The sequence below is a fragment of the Rhopalosiphum maidis genome, chromosome 1, assembly GCF_003676215.2.
Source record: "Rhopalosiphum maidis isolate BTI-1 chromosome 1, ASM367621v3, whole genome shotgun sequence".
Taxonomy (NCBI): Eukaryota; Metazoa; Arthropoda; class Insecta; order Hemiptera; family Aphididae; genus Rhopalosiphum; species Rhopalosiphum maidis.
The window spans coordinates 25,171,917-25,194,774 of record NC_040877.1 but is presented as its reverse complement, the minus strand read 5'-3'; the positions used below and the strand labels follow the sequence as shown (position 1 = coordinate 25,194,774).

Sequence of the window (22,858 nt, the reverse complement as noted above, 5' to 3'; positions counted from 1 at the left end):
AAGCTTCAAACGACAACAAAAAAAAAATAATAAAAATAAAAAAAATAACATCATTGTAAAACCAATATATTCATTACTTTGTGCTTAAAATCTAAAATCAATGTGAACAAAGTAACAAAGGAACAGATTAGGCATTGGGTATTAAAAACCTTATTAACAAACGGTAGGAAGTATATTTTCCAGGAATAATAACAACAAATTGTTTGAGAAAACAAATGTACCATATCAAATACATAATAATATAATATATTTCTTAAATCTGATTTACCAGAAACTTATCTGATAATACTGATTTTCAAAATATTAATACAAATACAATTTTAATAGAAATATAAACATGTAGTAATTTCAGTAAATTACCTAAACTAATCACTAATTAATACAAATTGACTAAACTATAAAATGTACCAGTATGACATTTCCTTATTGCATAAAATTGGCCATTAGTGGCCCCATACACTGTTGTAAGCCAATAAAAAACTGCAATATGAGAGATAATCTGAGTAAACAATATGTTTTAATACTTATAACAAATTTGTATATTTTTAAACATAAAAAATATAATTACATTCTTGTATACTTTGTAATTTTAATTAATAAACATAACAACAAACTTACTAGGAATGTTTAATACTGTTTATTATAAGCATATGTAAATAAACCAAATGTAAAAAAAAAGTTATGAATATCATAACGTCAGACTTGATAATTGATACTTGTCTGGTTTTTGTCACTATCAGTATATACAAATAATATAATAATTGAAGTCCATTACATTTATATTGTCAATGTTATCATGTTGCTTATATACCTTTTGTGCCGCGGTAAACAAACAAGTTTTCTCTAAACTTTGAGAATTAATAAAATAATTTAAATATTATAAAGTCAGAAAGATATTTTAAAAGATATTAAAATACATTAAAAGATGCTAATTTAAAAATGAAGTATATAACGTATACAATAAGATAAATGTAGAAGTTATAGAAATAGAATAAAAAGGAATATATAGTATCATGTATAAGTAGTTATAAAGTATCATTTAGTACGTGACTTGTGACGTCTTTGAGCCAGTTGACTTAAAACTACTGGTCCTAAATTAGGGGTTGGTGGTGACTGACTAACTGCTCGATAAGTTGCTTCCATTGCCCCCTGAAACAAAAATAGAAGATTTTAATAAACACCATTATGAGAACGTGAGCAATAATTTGAATAACCTTAATCTTGTATGATTCTTGCAATTGTATCTGATACGTTGGTAATTTGTCTCGATTCATTATCCATGGACTTGATAAAACTTGACAAGCTGTTGGTCTTTGATGAGGATCTATATGTAACAACTTTTTTACCAAATCCTAAAAAATAAATTTGATTTAATCATACAAACAAAACTTTTATACTACACAAAAATCGTACTTTAGCTTCAGCTGACACTACTGTCCAGTTGCCAGACTTTAAATCTAAATTACTGTTGCCAATGCGATTTAATATTTCAGTTGGTGTATCTTCAGGTCCATTAGCAAATGGAGTATGTCTTCAAAGAATATAATGATTAAGTCAATTTAAAAAATTTAATATTTATTTTAAGTTTTAAGTAATATTCACCCAGCTAGTAGTGTAAACAACAGTACACCCAATGACCAGATATCACAAGCAGCATCATAACCTTGTCTTTTCAAAACTTCAGGAGCTACAAAATTTGCAGTATAACAAGGAGTCATCAAAAGCCCATTATCAGCACGCAGTTGTTTGGCAAAACCAAAATCACATATTCTTAAAGCCTCAGGTGATGCACTTTCAGTAGCGTACAGAATGTTTGATGGTTTTAGATCTCTATGCACAACCTAGAAATTAAAACCAAATAACGATTAAGTGAAGTTAACAATAGAATAATCAAAATATTGGTTAATTTTTCTTTCATTTAATGTACTATTTCCTTAACAAATAAACAATAACTTACTCCACTTTTATGTAAATAACATAAAGTTGAAGTTACAACTTGCATAATGGCACTAGCTTCTCTTTCCGAAAAATATTTCAACTTATGAAGTCTGTCAAGAAGCTCACCACCTCTCATATATTCCATTACTAAATACACAGACTTATCATCTTCATAAACCTGTAATCAACATAAATAATAAGTGAAAATGTGATATTAATGAGAATAACATTTAAATAAAGTATTTTAATCATAAAAATATATTATTGATTATAAATCTAAAATGTAAACACTAATTTGTTTCAAACTTGACCTAAGTACTAGAGAATAAGTTTCTAAATTAAAATTTTTAAAATTAAAATAAATCCAATCCAGGAATTAAATATTTAAATCACACATTTTATGTTTAAATTTTTTATAAAGTATTTAAAAATACTAACATCTCTTAATGTAACTATATTATTGTGATGTCCATAGCGTAGAAGTATTTCAACTTCTTCTTGGCAGTCTTTTTTTGATTTATCAATTATCTAAAAAAAAGAAAAAAAACATTAATTAAAACAATAAATATAAATATTCCAATAATAAATGTTCCCACCTTAACTGCATACTCAATACGAGTAGTTTTATGAACACATAATTTACATAAAGAATAACTACCACGGCCAATTTCATGTTTAAAATCATATTCATCAGCAGCATTTCTTTTAGCATAAGGTAACTATAAAATTGTTAAAAAAAAAATATATATTAACATATTAAATTATAACTTTTATTTTCTTGAAAAAACATATATATTAATGGTATTGTCTTATGGAAGCATATTAATTATTTATTTATTTTACCTTTGAATAAGGTTCAGTTGCTTTAGTTGGTATTGTCGTTGATTGTTGAAGATTTACTGCATCCTCTTCACCAATTAAACAAGGAGCAACAAAACTGAATCCTCGAAATAGTTCATGGGCATTAGCACTTGGTGGAACACATGGAGAATCTAAAATATAATTGATTATTTCTACATAATTTCAAAAATAATTTAAACTCAAACCTTTAGGAGTTTTAGAAGTAAATTCACTATCAAAATAAAATGCATCATCAGCCCTACTGACAGCTGGTTTAAAAGGTGGATGGATTGTTTTACGATATAGGTTGTCCCAATTTATAGATGCAAAAAATGGATGATCTTTCAGTTCCTGAATACCAGCTAAAATGAAATAGAAAATTAACTGTAATTAGGTACTATGTTTTGTATAATATTTATGCAAATATTTTTGTCACTTACAAGCTCCTAGACGATTACTAGGATTTCTTTTGAAAAGTACACGTAATAGAGCTTGAGCTTCATTTGACAAGAACTGTGGCATACCAAGTTTAGCACGTAATATCTGTGACATTGTTTCTTTACGGTTAGCGCCTTGGAAAGGTAAGGATCCAGTTAACATTTCATACTAAAAAAAGCAAATATTAATTTATAATATTTACAGTATGAAAACTACACAATTTACCATTAAAACTCCAAATGACCACCAATCTGCTACAAATGAATGACCTTTGCGATTTACTACTTCAGGGGCCATATATTCAACGGTTCCACAAAATGAATACGCTTTTTGATCATCTAAAGGTAACTTGCTTAGACCAAAATCCGTCAAGGATATATGACCATCAGCATCTAACAATATGCTAACATAAAAGATAGTTTTAATATTCATAATTAATCAGTACTCTAATAGATTTAAGTAAAATTTACTACTTACTTTTCAGGTTTTAAATCTCTGTAGATAATTCCTAGGCTATGTATATGATCAAGAGCTAATGCTAATTCTGCTAGATAAAACTTAACGTCTTCTTCAGTAAACATAACCTGAAATAGATTTATATATATTTAATAAATTACTATAGTTACTTTTATGGTTAAATTTCACAATAAAAATGTATTAGTAGAAAATAAATTATATTTTAAATACCTCTTTAGAAAGCCTTGTAAAAAGATCTCCACCACGTAAAAAATCTAAAATTAGGTAAAGTTTGCCTTCAGTCTGAAATGCATAGTGTAACCGCACAATGAATGGATGTCGGACATCAACTAATATATTACGCTCCATTTTTGTTCTTATTCTATCCCTCACTAAAATAATTCAAATAATGTAAAATCTTTCAATAATCTAATAATAAACTATACCTTTTAGAGTTGCTTTTTTTAATACTTTCATTGCATAAAGTGTACCATTATCTGGTCCAACAATTTTTCGAACCAAAAATACCTATATTCAATTTAAAATTTAAAAATTTGTTTTTAGTATAAATAATGTATACAAACTAACTTTTCCAAATGATCCTTGTCCAAGAACTTTTAACAATTCAAACTGAGATCGTTCAGCTCTTTCATGTCCCTCTTTTATGAGTTCTTTTAATTCAATTTCGTGACCACTATTCTCATCAGAATCATTTTGATTTTCATCTTGATCATCATCTAATTCATCAATGATCTCGTCATCTTTATCTGGTCCTATATTTGTAGCATCATGTAGACTTGAGGGGTTGGATTGATTAAATGGTATTGGTTTTGACTTAGATGTACCTACAACCATGGCGTTGGTGTTAACTAGATTCTAAAATATTAAACAAAATTATATATTAATAAAAATAAATAACAAATGACTACAGGATAGAACACACCTAAATGTTCAAGAATAAAGCCTTCAATATGAAATTGAATTATATTGTTAAAATAATAAAATCTGTTGTTTAATATTTAAACACACACTTAGCAGCCTATTAAGATTAAGAAACCTACTAATAACATCAGTAAAGAAGCCATTTTAAATATACTTATGACACATAAAATATAATGTCTGATGGGTAGTTGTATGTTATTACTTGCTACTGGCTATCTAAATTTCTCAAAACCTCCTCCTTCATATTTCATTTAAAATTCAATACATGATAAATGATAGTAGAGTAAACTTGTAAACTTGTTTAATGCATTCTAAATGATTAATTTTTATACTTTACACTGCTATTAGCTATGAAATAAATACAGGGAATTTTTAGTGGTTTGTATCAATAAATTATTATTTCATTAAAAATTGTACTACATTATCAAATGATTATTATAGGGTAAATAACAGTGAGTAGATGATATAGCTTTAAACTGAAAGTAAATACAACACACAAATTACAACGAAAGAGAGAGAAAAATATTAGTTGTTTTTTTAAGTTAATCCACAGTTTAAAATTTTTCAATTAATAGTTAAATATTATTTTAGATAGGCACTTCTTAGAATAAGGTATGTAAAAAGCCTACAAAACAAACACCAAGGACAATATTGTATTGTTATTAGCTTTAGTTATTTTTTCAAGCTTTTAATAATATTTTTTTTTTATCAAAACCAATGGTTTTATATAAAGTTTACTTAAAAAAAAAAAATGATATTTTAATGAAAGAAAAACAATGAACCAAAGTATAACAAATATTTATGTTTTTAATACATATAATTTTTAAATATACAAAAACATAAATTATAAACATTATATAATTTTAAAATAGAATGTCCTAGAAATTAACTCAACCAAAAAAAAAAACAGATTATAATTAACAATTATGTTAGACAACCTAGAACATTAAAAACCAATAAATAATAATTTAAGCAATTACCTCGACGATTACCTAGTTTATTGTTATATCTTGGGTTAATTAATAACTTTAATTTTTTAAAACACAGTCATATGGTGAATAAGTACATTATTTGCTTATAATAATCTGAGATGGGCAAGTTATATGCAAAAAAGTAAACTAGATAAGTATATGAATATTTACCTCTAGATACAAGATACATTTTTATTAAATAATCATGTATTTTAGTAAATAAAATTGGTAAGAAGTAAAGTATTTTAATATTCCGGTATCATTTTTATCTAGAATTTAATAAAATAAAATACCACAACATAAAGCAGGGACTATCAATTAATATCTTTAAAGCAGTGTTTTCCAACTGGTGTTGCGCAGAACTTAAGGGTTCCGTCAGCTGGTGCCAAGGGTTCCGAGAAATTTGGGAAAATATTAATTAATTAATTATATTTTTGATTTGAACATAAAAAACCCCAAAAATTATACAGGTGTTCCACAAAACGTTCAAGCTCCTGCAAAGGTTTCACAAGTAAAAGAAGTTGGGAAACACAGCTTTAAAGGTTCACTTTACATTTAAAAATTTTTTGAAAGAAAGAGTATTAAGATATAAAAGGTATCTAATACACTAATATCTCTGAAAATTATGAAAATTATTATTCTAATGCTGTCTAATAATTTTTATGAATTTTTGATGTGAAACATCTAATGGTGCAGTACGGTAGTGAGACTACAAAAAGAAAATTGTTGATGTTTCACATCTGCCAAGCGTCCTGCGACGGCTCATTTTTTTTTTTATAAATAATAAGAAATACAAAAATTTTATCTGAGATAACAGTCAAATTATGACAAAACTAACATTTTATTTCTCCATTGTACAATTAAAATAGAAATATAACTAAAAAAAGTTTCATCTTTGTATTTGATTACCTAGTCGTGATATTCAACTCCAGTTTGTAGCTGGTCATAAGGCGATAAAAAATATTATAACACTAATATGCTTATACACTGTGGAAAAATCGAAAAATCAACTATAACTAATTGATTTCTGGTAAAAAATTAGTCGGGCAAAATTAAATACTTAAAATTTTAATTTTAAAGAAACCAAAAAGTGTTTAGAAATTAACTTAAGTTCAACATTTTTTTTATTTAATAAAGTAAAAAGTATTTATTTCTATACTGATGTAATTTTTTAAATAGTGTGATTAATTATATGGAATAAAGATAATTTAATTTAAAGCATAGTACATTCAGTATTCTTAGACCTACTATTTTTTATTATACCTAAGAGGAAATAGGTATATGGAAGTATTTTAAGGGAAATCACATTTTTTCTTCTGAATTTGATGGAGGGATACCATTTTTGAGATTTTTTGTTTTTTACACATATTGATATTTTTAAGTATTTTTAATTATAAAATGAGTTACTTAATTCTTGAACACGACAAGTTAATAAACAATTAATAATACAAAAAAAAAAAAACAAGGAAAAGATTCCAATTAAAATTTTTTTTTTTTTTGAAAGGTTAGACAGTTTCTAAATTAAATTGACTTATTTTAATTTTGTCTACAGAAACTTTTCATTTTTTAATGTGTTTCTAGATAGTAGTGTCCTTTGGTTGATGTTAAACTTTCAATGATTAAATACTATTCAATGTCGATAAACGTTTAAAATATACAAAAGTATTGTTAAGCCTATAGGTAATATAACAATAATATTTCAATTTGGGTTTAATTTTCCCGTTATCATGTTTTGTTACAAAGCTGTTAGAATAGTTAAGAATATCTATAACCTTATTAATTTAAATTTAATTATAAAAATATAACACGGTACATGCTATCAATCCGAATCATATTGAAGAATTTTTTTCGACTATCTAGGTACCTCGATAATGTAGTAACAGCAAGGTCAGATTACTTGGATTAGGATCATGAGCTTCAGATTGATCACAAAACCACTTTGGCAATTAAACCAGTTTCGGTAATAAACAACAACGCTAATATAAAATTCATTAAGCATTTGAAATAAGTAGGTGTGTATAAAGACCAATGTCTATTTACTTGATCAATCCCACACGAATTCGCCCAAACCCCAAAAACTTTTTCCAATATACGCAAAAAGCATTTTTCACTCCTTTTTTTTTGTCGGTAAACCCCATTTTTAACTGCATTTTAGAACGCCACACACGCTACAACCTATGGATTCGATAAACACTTACGTTGGATTCGGTTTGCAGCGACACTCGTTTCCAAGGATCGACCGAATCTCCGAGTCCAGCGAGTGGCATAATATCGCACTGGAGTACGTCGTCGGGTGCACTGTGGACAAAGCTGTGGCGTCCGCGAATTCGATTCGTGCGGGACGTGGAAGTTCAACGTTGAGGTGACACGTACGGCGAGTATTCTATCGTCCGGAAGGATACGCGCGCGGCAGCACGTCGATCGATGTGTAACTGCTGTTGCTGTTGTTATTGTCGTCGTCGTCGTCGTCGGGCGTACCGCGACCAGACATTGTACGGGTACGACACCAATACCGCGGATCGGGACGTGTCGTAGACGACGGATGTGAAATACGTTATTACCGTGATAAACCGTTTATCACGAGCGGAGCGAAGACTATTATTGGAATCGACTAAAAATTCCCGTCGATCACCGGGCGAGTGTGTGCGGTGCGCGGATGCAAGTGTGGATGGAAGTGGTAGGTAAGGCCGCGCGGTTGACGGGAGGTGGTATAACACCGGAAAAGAAATAGCTATAATGACTTTAATGACAATACGATATTAATATTATTGTTATGCGTTACAACGACGATTTACATGAATGTCGTGTTATCGGGCCGCCGTCGGTGTGACAGGACGTGCGATAGATTCCCCGGAGCCTAAACAACAGGTACGGCTGAATAATAATACTACTCACACTATAGCGCCAACGTGCACACAATATAATACACCCAACACACACAAACACACGCGCACGCGCGCGATCGCTGCAGATGATATCGGTTATCACGTGACAGGTGTTTTCGTGCGTACAGTGTGCCGGCGGCCATGGCGTGTAAAAACGTTTGACGGCAACCGGCGAGTAGGACGTATTTCCGGCCGTCGTCGTAGTATTACAATTTAATATAATCGCATAATATTGTATAAATGTATGAGTAATGATCGTATGTTTGATATTTGATCCTGTTACGATCGCTAACGAAATCCATTCATAATAATATTTTCTACTACTACTACTACGACATATTAATCGTATTATGCAATCGAAACGCAAACTATTCTTTCACTCTTAGAGTGTTGACCGGCATTCCGGAGCAGAGGACGACCTACTATGTATTATGTCAAGTCGCACTACACGGCACATTTGACATCAGCAATGGCCAGTTTTGCGATATGTTGAAAAAGAAACCTTTATTTTTTACTCGATGGTTATTTTATTATTATCACCGTCATATCGATTACAATATTAGCCAACATTTGCCAATTTTTGATAACCAATTGCAGTTTTTTTCCATTTATCTTCTGTGGGTTCAAACATGCATTTAGTTTTTAGCTCCCAAATATTGTTGATTATTATATACATCTCCTCCAATAACACCACTTATTATAGAGACTTGAGATACCTATACGATATGTGAAATGGAGATCAGTAATACGTATTAATAAGTGGATATTAACGAAATTACCTAACAAAAGTTTATGGATTTAGAATTAGTAATTATACAAATACAGTGAATAAAAATATATTAATGTAATAAAAAGTAAAAATAATAATTAATAATGTAATTTATTTATTTTAGAATTTGAGTTTTTTTTGCATATAAAATGAACAAAAAATTATGAAAAATAATGAAATGCATGCCAAATATATTTTAGCTATTTCAATTTTTACTTTTTTAAGGTTTTAGTTAAGAAACTAAGAAGGGTTAATTGTTTAAATTACAATATTATCTAAATAACATTTTTTAGGAATAAATACATCATTAAATTGTACTTTAATCAAAATCGTATTATTTAAAAACTTTTTTAAAAACTTTTTTTTTTTTTTTAAACAGTTGAAAAATTCTAAAAACTTTGGAAAAGTGTGAGGGACGCTAAAATGAAATTGATTGTATAAAAAAAAAAAATATTAAAATCTAGACCAGGAAAAAATAATACTAAAATTTACATGGATGACCAACATCTACAATTTATTTTTGGAATCTTTGACTCAACACAATATGTAAGTAAAAAATAGTAATACGGAAATATTGCATATACAATTATTATATATGATATGGATACAAGCCACAAGGTAAATAAGTTACCTATTATGAAGTTATTTAAAAAATATACATTTTAAATAGGACGATTTTTTTTTAAGCATTTATGTTGAAATTTTGTTAAAATTCGTTAAAATCAAGAAAATTATTCTTTTTCGTATCATAACTCAAATATAAATCACAACGATCCTTTTTATTTGTCACATCAGCAACAGTATTCACTTTTTTTACCAACAAATTCTCAAATACAACTATTTCCAAACGCCTATATCTGTACGGCGATACCTTCTTCAACCTAACTAAGGTAAAACTACTAGTACTTATTATTGATACACCAAATCCTTTATAAATTCTGACGGTTGTAAATATTGTTGTTATTATTCTTTTGCTTTGAATATAATGTCTACATATTTTTAAAGATTATTTGTTTATTTTCATTGGAAAAATTAGTTTATATCTAAATGTTGCAGAATTTTAATTAATTTTACAAGGATTTTTACTTAATAAATAACTAAATAAGAAACTAATTGAAAATTAGCGATATTAGTTGTTTTATTTTATTAAATTGATAAAGCTTTTTTATATATCCATTATTTATTATCGATTTTGTATACTTATCATGTTTTATTTTAAAAATATTAATTATAAAGAAACGGAAGGACGTTTTGATTTAGTTTATAAATATCAAATTTTTTGTTAATATAACATAATATATCATTTTAAATTAAGTTATAAATATGAACATATTTTCACGTAATATAAAAATAATAATTTATTATATTATAACATATTTGTGTTTGGTTGAATAGTTTCCTTTGTTAATTTAATATAACTTTACAGTTACCTAACATTATTTTATCATAACTAAAATATAGGTGATTAAAATTTAAAACAAGCTCACCTGAACGTTACACACAAACGTTTTGCTGCTCTGCTGAAGTTATTGGTATAGGTACTTTGATACAATATGAACGTTCTAAATTTTGCTCAAGTTTATATAGTATAGTTTATATAGTTAGTCAAAACTTTAGACGAACATCCGGAAATAATTAAAAAAAAATTTTTTTGTGCCCTCGGAGATCAGAAAACATCATGAAAAATTCACCTTTTAAAGACCTTAAGGCCATTAAAAAGTGAACCCAGTCTTATTGTATAATTTTTTTGGCCATTTGTTTTTTTTTTTAAGTAATAATACTCAATAAACTGTATAACTCGCTTTTCTTTGTAGTTACTTATATTATATTATTTAAATTCTAAATTTTAAATGATAGTTGACTATACTGAAGCAAAACCTCAAATTACAACATTTCTAACCCACCTAGCCATTTTGAACTTTGATATGTACTCGTTTTGCGTTTATAGTAGTATACTAGTATGGTCCGCATTTGTGTGAATACGTAAGATAGTCGCGTTTTGGATGATTTGATACGCGTGGTATGCGCGAATTCATCAGCACGTACGATACGCTCTCGTGTGAAACGGGCCTGACAGCGTGCGACTGTGCGAGAAAAGTTCTGGGAATACTGAATAAGTCAAAAAGAAATAATATTTATTTATTTATTTGTTTATTTACCGAAGGTCAATCTAATTTACACATATATATACCTACCTATAATTAGATAACTGTTTAGATTAGATAAATACAATAAAGAATAGGTACATCTTCATAGTATTGCTAAAATATTTTAAACAATAAAGAAAGAAAGAAAGATAAAATAAAATAAGTATATAATAATAAGTGTTAATAATTTAAATTAATACAGTAAAATAAATATAATTGATTTACAGAATTCCCAGTAGATAGTAAAATATTTACAGGTGAACAAGATGACATGAGATATATTATATACGTTACCACACGAATGGAGCAATGTGTAAACATTTATAGGTGTTAACAAAAATGAGATGTGTACCTAAGTTTCAACGCGGCAACAAAATGAGATTATTTAATTATAATTTATTCATTTAATTATTATTTACATTTTAAATGCATTTAAGCACTTGAATTAAGCACAGATAATATTTTAAATAATAAAAGGTAAACAGAATTGACACGTTTTAGTTATCTTACAAGTGTACCTATATAAGTTAATATTTTTATTACTTGGTATTATTATTTAGATATTTTTAATTACCTTTAAGTTAATTATAATTTATGTATGATATATTTAAAAGTTTACTTCGAATTCTAATAACAGGTAGTTTGATCTAGATTACGATTGTATAGTTTAAATGTAGTTAAAATTAAATTGTGTTAATTAAAGCAGTTCCTGCAGGCGTAGAACAATTATAAAACAAAAATATTTTATAAATATAAAAAAACTAGCGAATACACTAATCGCATGTTTCGTGTTATTATTACTGAGTTTACACTTTACAACTATTTACTGTACAGTTTGAAAACTGTAAAGTTGTATAATATTTTGTAATTTAGAAATTATATGAATTACTTTCATTAAATTTCATCATTGATGATTTTATAATAGTATAATATTATAAAATCAATGCTTTCATTTATATTATATAAAATTGAACCAATTTAAAAATTGTTGCTTTTTCTGTTCGTATTATCAATAGTAAGTAACTCTTAAAAATTGCCATTTTTGAATTAATATATATATGTGTTTATGAAAAAAATTAAAAGCCTTTTAAACCGTTTTTAATACCTTTTTTTTTGAAAACCATAGTTAAAAAGAATAGAAAATTTAATTGGTCATAAAATTGGTTAAGTTGAATTAGAGCTACCTACTGAGTTTCTAATTAATTAAAATAATTGCATTTTGTATGTTGTATTTTTAATTTAATAATATCGATGTAAAATACTTGATAGTTGACATAAAAGAATTTTTAGTCCTAATCATACCAACGTTGTTAAGTCCTTTTACCTAATTTTTACTACTTTTTTTATTTCACTAATTTTACAAATTCGTCGTGTAGTTTTTAGTTTGTTAGAACTATGAACCAACATATTAATATTATCTATATTTCAATATTTGTCACTTGTAGGAATTAACATAATTACATAATATTTTAATTTTATCACTGTACCTGTAGAAGCTAATATATCACAAAAATACCAATTGGTATATCATAAATATCATAGGTGTCATTTGAGTTTTAAATTTGGGGAAGGGGGCGCTGGGGGGCTATTATAATTTGCATGTATATACTGTGTGTATGCTCCCAGAGATATATAAAAATGGAAGGGGATATAAATAAACTATTTTGGGAGGGGGTTAGCCCCCCGCCCCCTTCCAATTTCGCATATGCCATGTATAGTAACTAATTTAATATGATGACTTTCTTTTATCTGTTAATTGATAAGACTGATGTGCAGTAGTAGATCTAAAAGTTTTTCGGTTGGAGAAAGATTGAAAAATAAAGTACTTCTATGGTAGTACGAGTATATGAGTAATTTATGAGGAATTTGTATAATATAAAAATGTTAAATTCTATTGCCGACAAAAAATATTTTTTTTCTTATTATAGGTTATAATAACATTGCATTCATATTTATATTTTATACTTATGTATAATTATAGTCTATAAAAATTTATAATATAAAAACATGACCCAAGGGGTGAGTAATCGCACTATCTGCAAATGCTTGTTGGTCCCACTGGACTTTTACACTAATTTAGTCAAACTTACCATTTTTTTTTTAACCATAAGAACCTTTTTATATTGGTGGTTTCAATAGCCTTTTAATTTTTTAATAAGATGTCTATTATTGATCGATTTATAAAGAAGAATTACACTTTCTAAAAAAATTACTTTCTTATGGTTATTTATAGAAATTTAGCTCTCACTTATCTTTAGATGCATGATGTTTTTGCTAATTGTTTGCTTATGTACATAAAAGTGTAAGCTTGGTTTAATACAATTTAAGCTCTCTCCTCCCCTTTTAAAATCCTTTTCGTGTATACATAGTGAATATTACTATTAATTATTGACATTAATTTATTTACATCTATTAAATCAATGGCGGTCTTCCGAAATTTGTATTGTTATTTGTTATTATTCTCATCGCGTAGCACCTTCGTTTGAAATGGATTTCTGACGACGCAACGGATGTGTCGCCGTGTATGACTGTTAATAGGTATGCGTCTTACACAACAATATTATTACATAGGCATACCTACGCTACGGTACGCTGTACCGGGCAATACCTGGTTATACAAATACATTCAATATTGCATTAACGCGGCTGAAAATTGTTTTATCGGCATGATATGTGACGAATATAAATGTAATTCAAACGCTAACCTATAAATGTACAAATGTACAATAGACAACAAGTAGTTATAATATTATATATATATAGGTATTTTTGTATATCTATAAAGTATAATATAAGGTGGTAGTAGCAATATTCCATATTGTTATTACAATAAATTGTGAGATGTTATATATAGCTATAGACTTTATGTTTCCTAGCCCCACTTGGAAATTCGATATTAGCAACTTATATTATTGTTTACAACTTCATAAGTACCCTTAAGGACTTAGCTAGACGCTAGCAGGTAACTCACATATATATAGTGAAGTTCTGAGGAATTTCTAATGGGGAGATGGATATACAAATTATATGAAAAGTAATATATAACAATACCTACTTGTTATTAAGCAAATATTAATAAATATGTTATTAGAAAAAAATAAAATAGACTATGGAGAAAATCTATCCTCCGTATCTTTTCGTGAGCATACAGATACACATAATAAATTTAGTAAATCGAGGACATTTAAACAGTCAAAACACGTCTTATAAACGTTGATTTCATATCGTATTCTTAATAACTGCTCACAAGTCACAATTTACCTATATTGTTTAAAATATTAAATAATATTTTAGGTATTTTAGATTGAATAGATCTATATACAATGATTATACAAATAAGAGCCAAGTCTTTTATTTGATAGTTAAAACAAACAAATTGAGTACCTACCTAATATAAAATATGGGCGTATAAAAATAAAATGTATTTTATATTTTTGTAGCTAAATAAAATGCAATGTTATTAAAAAATAAATAATGTTATTTCTTAGCAGTATAAGATTCCACCAGTAATATAATAATAATATGCTTTTAAATATTTTATTTTATGTACCATAAAATCGTTGTGGCAGAATATACATTTATTTAAAGTCGTTATAAGTTTTTATTATTTTCAAATCCCACAACGAGCGCGGAGACTCTCACATGATGATGTCACTGGTCAAAATTGATCAACTATAATTTCGTTAGTTATAAAGGTCACCTTTAGGCATATAGGCGTAACTAGTCCTTTAATTAGGGGAGGGGCTAGATTCCTAAACATTTTTAAAAGCAATTTTTTTAATTCAATTATTATTTATTGTTTCTATTGGTGTTTACAACTGACTTGAATAATTATTCGTTCATATGAAACATTATGTTTTTTTATATTGTAGGTAAAAATGAAGCCTACCCAAGCCCTCCCCCGGTCCCCCCTAGTTACATCTATGTGCTTTAGGCACTAATTAAGTGACGCCTCTGGACACGGGGACATATACATATAATCCGCATGAGCTGTACGATAATCTGACATCTGTGTACTTAATTCGACTAAAATAATATAAAACTACCTACATATTATGTACATGTACGACGTTATACTGTTTAGGGTAAATACATGTTTTGGCTTACGGCGGTGCTAGACGATATATTGTGTTCATATAATAGTATATAAGATGTCAGAGACATACATGTGTTTTGTTAATTAATAAATTAAGGGATCGACTACTTTGTTTTCAATTATCTTACAGTAAAAATCTTCTAGTACACAATGTTAACTTCCAAATTGAAACTGTGGAGTTAGTTTAATAGTTACGTTATAAATCTATACCTATGAAAGAGAGAATCATTATCGCGCGACGGCGTGGTTTTGACCGCTCTCTCATTATAATATCCTTGATTAGTATTTGTATAATAATACAATATGTTAATATAGTGTAAATTAAATATATTAAAATACATTTAAAAACTTGGACAACAATTAAAATACCGTAGAAAAAAAACAACGTCTAACGGTCTAACACATACAATGGTTTTATACCTTTACGTTTGATGTTAGATCCATTCATATTAATAATATTACACATACTTATATACTCACCAAGTACGTTCGCACCCTCACCCATATTTAGATTCTGGGCGGATCAATGAACGTATCGATTTAAAAAATTTAAAGTGTATTATTTATTATAGTAAAAAAATGTATCATTTTTTTGTTTGTTTCACAAAAAGTAATTGAAAACTTAAGGAAAAATTGAAATTTTATGCAAAACAAATTTTTGATAAAATCGATTTTGTCATTTTAACTCAACCCCCCCCCCCCTATATACTTGAAATTTCACCAAATGTTTATATGAACAATTCTACTTACATGATACAATTTTCAAATTATTTTGAATTATTTATAGTCATATTTCCGTTCTGTCAAAGTGTCGAAAACCTTGAAAATTTAATTAAAGGTGTGTCTCATAAGTTGTTCATGTCATGCAGTTATAAATCAATAAGAGATAAATGAGTTGGCCAATGTATAATCTGTCAGATTGTCACGAGACATAAGTTGTTATTTTGTAATTGGTAACTATTTGAAGTGCTATGTTTGTCCGAATAAAATGTCCAATTTACAAAGAAATCGTGTTTGTGAAATTTTTGTGGAAGATGGTTTTATGTACATATATTTAACAAATTTCATTTTAATCGTACAAAATGTTTTTGGAGATGTCGTAATAAAGATATGTGCAGACCTGTCATGAAAAGGCTGCAAGTTTCGAAGTTTAAAACTCCGTGTCGAAATGTCTCATTCTCAATTATAAAGTATCAAAAATACATTAATATCTTTTTTTTATAATATAAGATATGAAATTCAAATTTTTACAAAATTCGTCAAATCATGAAAATTTGCAAAATTATTTTATAGTTAATAATTTATTAAACGCTCAACTTTTATCGCTTAAGGTATGAACATTTAATACACAGTACTCTAAGTAGTTAATGTTTAAACCAAAAAGTCTAAGAAATAAATTAGCACAATTTTTTGTATAGACATTTGAAGTAAAATGATGACGAAATAACATTTTTAACAAAGATAATAACGATATTCATTATTTTGTTATTATACATTCATGAGAACTTTAAAACTTTACGCATGTTATGAATTTTACTATACACAATGGAATTTTCAAAATGTAAATAAATTTTAAGTTATTACCTACCTATTTATATTATGACTAGTTTACGCTGTTTTATAGTAAAGTAGTATTGACTCAAAAGTTAATAACAATTTAAAATATTATAAAATATGGTATTAATAATTAATATATATATATATACTATTACTAGTTGTATACTACACGATTTCACTTGGGTTTTAAAATGTATTTATCCTTCTCGTTTTCCGCTTTGCTTCAGTTTAATTGTTTAAAACTATAAGTATTAACAGTTTAACACACTGCAATTATAATGAATAATTTTATAATTTTCCATAATTGTTTTGGATATATTTACAAAAAAACTAGAGACCGATTCAACAAATGTTTAAAAGTCGACGTTCATTGAATATCGTTATTTGTTAAGATAATATGTATTCGTGTTTATGTGTTTACATCAAAAATATTGCTAGATACTATACAGGGACGGCATTATATAATATTTTGAGTGGACAATGAAAATGACGACTTCAATTTATGATGAATAAATATATTGTTTCTACAAGACTAAAATTCCATACTATATAATATAATATTAATTTTAAATGTGTATTGGTATAACAAAAATAAAATAAGTATTATTATGACTATATTATGTATTAAAAATTATGAATGAAAATACCAAAAAATATAAATTCTAATAAATATCATAAAAAATATTCTTTCTTTTAACGAAGCCCATATTTAATCATATCTGTTAAATCAATATTAGGTACCTATTTATAAATAAAGAAAATGCTTTTTTTACATCTTCTATTATTATATTTAAACTTATAGATACTAATATTAATTTAAAAAGCGGTTGAATACAAACCAGACTGGATTTCTGATGACAAATTTATTAATGTAAAAATAAACTTAAAAAAAATTTTTTTTAAAAATTCTTTTCTATAAAAGTTTTCATAAGTCAAGTATATATGTTATTGTGAATTTGAATACATTTTTTTTGGTTTTAATCTTTTTCTATGATGTTGGCACAATAACAAGGATGTAAATATATATCATTCTATCATGATTAATTATAAATTATATTTTATAACATTATTATTATGTTTATTTCTATCGTTACTACGTAGCTCTGTACGTACGATATTCATTAAGTATTGGTGGTGGCGGGGGTTGGGGACACAAAATTCATTATATTAAGCTTAAAATTAGAACATTAAAATTTTAAATTTGCATTTAATTATATTTATTTTTTTTTGTATTTGACAATGTGCCAACTGAAAATTGTGGTTTAATCAGTGAGGGGTCGTCACTAACCCTTAAACCCCCCTCCTTCCGGCCCCGTAGATACAGTAATAATATGTTACCTAATATGTAATGCGTTAAAGGTGAATGAATATTTCTGAACGAAAAAAATATATAGACATGGCGCTTATTGGTCTTGAGGTTAAAATTTTTAGGTTCTCCAACGGAATTTAAAAAAATGCTATAATAATAAATCAGCCACCCAGTACATGTATGTATAGTCTATACATTATAATTAATTACATAGTATACATATATTATACCTATATATTACGATTTCTAATTATTTTTCAACTACTCCACAATACTTTTGTAATTTTTTTAATAGAGCACACACTCATGACACATGACACAATACCTACAATAATTGGTAAAATATTGCACTACTATAATCAAGCCACGATATAAAGTAAATATCTCTTTTTATTATCCGACTTTTCTTCATTATTACTTAGCATTTGGTGTTGGCTATTGTAAATGTAAAGTTATTAAGCTTTTCTTTTAAACAACTTTTAGGTTAGGTACTTTGTTCCTATTACATTTCTAAACTCCAGAAAAAAATATTATACAAAATAGGTATTGAGATTTTTCGTGTTTTAAATGTTTTAATTTTGGCTCTTGGAATTTAATAACATCTGTATTTTAAAGGACATCACAACACTAAAAACAAGTTTGCTTAGATTTAAAGTATGTCATGTTAAATAATATTTAAGAAATATGGTGTGGGTCTTGCACTTAAACACTAATTATTCAATGAGATACAGGCGTTTGAAAATACCCGTGTGATGTCATAGAGCCGAAGTACAGCAACGTATGTTTTACGTGAAAAAAATGTCTGTTTGGCACAACAATTTCAGTCGTTAAATATAATATTTAAAAATTTTTTTTTTATGTAACCTTAAGCGTTTTTTTGTGTTTATAACACTGATGTGATTATAATTTTGATACACTTTCTAGTTTTTTTTATAGTAGATAAAACAATTATAGTCAATTTCGTAAAATTTGGTTTGCGTGGCAATACAACGTGAGTTGTTAATTATAATTTATAATATGTATGCAACAACAAGATAAATTCAATTTTAAATCACACCATCGTCTTAAGTACATAAATATACTTATAGGATTATAAAAAAAATATTTTGAAATACTATGTTAAGTTATTTTAAGTGTAAATCAAACAGGGACGGATTAGCAGAATTTTTTGGCCCAGAAAAATTATGTAGACCGGCCCTCTATATTACCTATAATATCTAATATTATACATAAAAACAAATATTAGGTATACTAGTGTTTTTTAAGACAATAGGTGGTTTAACTTTTCCCTCCGCCCCCATATATAATTTCAAAAATTAAATTTTAATTAAAAATAACAATTTAATATGAATTCCTTATTAAGTAATGTGCTTTTTTTTTAACTCAAAAAACCTATCCAAAACAAGGGCACCAGGTTTTTTAAAGAGTGATAAACTTAATTCCTTTTTACTTAATTTTTTCTTTAATTTTAACATAAATATTTATTTATTTTATTTATAGCTTGATTTGCGGCTACAACGTTGGTATTATACGTAGGCATATTATACACGTATAATCACCAGTGTTCGGAACGTTTACTTAAAAAATGAATTCGTTCTCGTTCACGTTCAGTCCTTAAAAAAGAACTCGTCCACGTCCACGTTCATGTTCGTGTTTTTTCAAACGAACGTGTTCACGTTCTTTTAAAAAATAAATGCGTTCATTGTGTCGTTCGTTTAATTTTTAAAATTTTTTTTTAATGAATCGTTAACCTGCAGTAAAAACAAAAACTCATAAATATAGACGACTCAACACAAAAATAAAAATACAATTTATACTTTAAAGTATATAAAATTTATTAAGTATCTGAATTATATTTTTAATATTTGACATGTTATTTGAGTTACAACAAAATAAATATCAATTATAATGGGAAAACATTATTATTATTATTTATTTTAAACATATATTTATTAAATTATAAATAAATTGAGAACGTCTTAAAACTCGATCAAATTCATTAAAAATACAAACGTCGTTCACTATACATGAACGTAAACGTGCGTTCATGAAAGACGTTCTTTTCAAACACTGATAATCACCGTAGCCTTGATAAGAAGTCAGAAATCACGATTCACAAGCTAAGATATACTATAAGTTATAGTCTATAATTAATAGTGATGGGAACTATCGATAGTCACTATCACACTATTCAATAGTAGTTCTCTATTCGAACTATTCGATAGTTTCCATCACTAATAACTAATATTAGGTATTAAAGAACTGCAAGGACCAGTCTGGCTCGTCTGAGACTAGACAGGGCTGGGCCTTAAAAAAAAAAAAAGGAGTAGATGGTTTTTTTTTGGTAGAACTTTTTGGGCCAGCCGGGCCGGACTCAAAATATTTAAACCAAGGATGGACTGGGCTTTATTTTATATATTTTTTAGATCCGAGCCGGGCTGGACTTAAGTATAACTACTTTTTCTTGTCTGCCGTATTTAGGTACCATAATTATGTAGAATTCTACATTTTACATTTTAAAATATCGTAAATTATGCATAACAGTCGAAGAGCTACTTAAAATTTTATAAAAACTATTAGAACAAATTAGAAAACAGGGTTTAAATTGAAAGCAAAAAAATTTAAATAAAACCCCATGGACTCCCCCCACACGGTCACACCCGTAAATTTACCACTGAATCAACGTAACTGTGCCAAATAAATCTCTGAAGTCTCTCACTACACCAGTTTCTAACAATGGGTTCAGATTACATACAACCTATACACTACTCTTCTCTCCGTCTTCAAATTCATCTTCAAATAGTGAACAAAAAGAAACATGCTACTTATGTTTCAAAAAATGCTGCTTTGCGGTAAGCTTGCTTTAATGATATGGACTCTGGATAGTTTTTCATCACAGCGTACCATAAATGTAGGATTGATGAGAAAAAACATAAGGAGATTGAGGAGAAGATACAGTGGAGTAGGTAGAAATCGAAGTTTGTGTAAAAGGCCTTCGTGACTAAATCATGACAGACTCGATCGTATGCTTAGGTGACATCGAAAAATACACTTGAACAGAACTTTTTTTGTTTTAGTGATGTGGCTTTTATATGAATTTGATGAAAGGAGGAGTATTTCTAAAATCGAATTGTGTATTTGATAAAAAATTTTTGTTACGTGATTATATATTTAAGTTTTTTAAGTATTACTTTTTTCAAGATGTTTGAAAAAGTGGACAAAAGACTAATTAGTCTAAATGAAGAAGTAATGTTCGAAGGTTTGCCAGGTTTTTGTATGAGTATTATAATGGAATGTTTTCAGGAATCAGGAAAATAGGATAATCTGAGAATCGAGTTGATTAATTGTGTTAGAAACATATTAGTTAAATACATATACCATATACGAATTTTCAAAAAAATATATATGATGATTAAAAAATATAATAAAAATTGTAAAGTGCATTGTCACAAATAAATATAATATAATAATATAATAATAAGTAAAAACCGTAGTTCGAACTTATTGAGACATTCTGTATTAAAATACATTGAAGTGCCACATCACCAAAAGGCGCTATCGATATAATATATAAATATATAATAATTTCAATTTTTTATTGAAACTTTATACGCTTTAAATATAATTAATATTCATATTATTATATTATATTTATTTGTGACAATGCGCTATGCCATTTTATTACATTTTTTAATCGTCATATATTTATTTTTGAAAATTCGTATACACATAATATGTACTTTTTTCTACCGTGTAAGAACTAACGTATATATTTTTAGTACCTGCTACTCTCTTGTAGGAACTTACATTCGCCCAGATTTTTAATTAAATACTGGATTTCGGAGCGAGTAGTATGTACTATGTCGTATGTTTAGTTGGTAATTGGCTTACATTATTTTTAACATTATCAATTATCATTTCTTACATTATTATTACGTAAAAGTATGAAATTATCTTAAGCTGGCCAAGCTGGGTTATTTTTTTTTAGGTTGTTGGGTCACTTGCAGAGATTTCTGAACTAACAACTAAATAACCTCTGTAATTAGCAGAGTAGGGACCAACTACAAAGGGCGAATTTGACTGGAAGGTAAGTTTATTTTTGACAACTATTTGAAGGATGGAGTTTGACACAACGAACGCATTTTGTTGACAGTTTTAAGATGAAGTCTAGGATGGAGAGAAGAGTCATGTAGAGATTGTAAGAGAGCTGAATCCATAGTTAGAAACTGGTGTAGTTAGGGACTTCAGAGATTTTTTTGGCATGGACAGGTTTTTGTTAAATATGTATTTTTAAATATTTTCAGATTCGTAAAAAATAAACTTACTATTATTTCAAATTTGATTGTAAAAAAAAATGGTATAATTTTTTTAATTTCTTTCTAAAATATTTGTGTGATAACAGGAGGGGGGGTAATGTAGGGTACGTACTTTTAGGCTCTCCCTTTTGGATCTTCTTCAGATCAGGGTAGGTAGACGGACATTGAAAACACTTCACACGGGCACACGGATT

General features: G+C 27.6%; 1 protein-coding gene across 1 annotated transcript; it reads right to left on the bottom strand.

Moving 5' to 3' along the window:
* Positions 1 to 218: 218 nt before the first annotated feature.
* On the bottom strand, positions 219 to 8,460 carry LOC113550620 (ribosomal protein S6 kinase 2 beta-like). Its single transcript, XM_026952572.1, has 16 exons — positions 7,784 to 8,460; positions 4,261 to 4,548; positions 4,119 to 4,200; positions 3,904 to 4,064; positions 3,694 to 3,800; positions 3,442 to 3,619; positions 3,219 to 3,384; positions 2,985 to 3,140; positions 2,782 to 2,930; positions 2,535 to 2,657; positions 2,377 to 2,466; positions 1,958 to 2,116; positions 1,603 to 1,841; positions 1,414 to 1,531; positions 1,215 to 1,352; positions 219 to 1,149 (listed from the first exon to the last, which is right to left on the bottom strand). Exons 1-16 carry the CDS (start codon positions 7,850 to 7,852, stop codon positions 1,036 to 1,038), a joined length of 2,337 nt encoding a protein of 778 aa, XP_026808373.1. The 5' UTR covers positions 7,853 to 8,460; the 3' UTR covers positions 219 to 1,035.
* Positions 8,461 to 22,858: the final 14,398 nt, after the last annotated feature.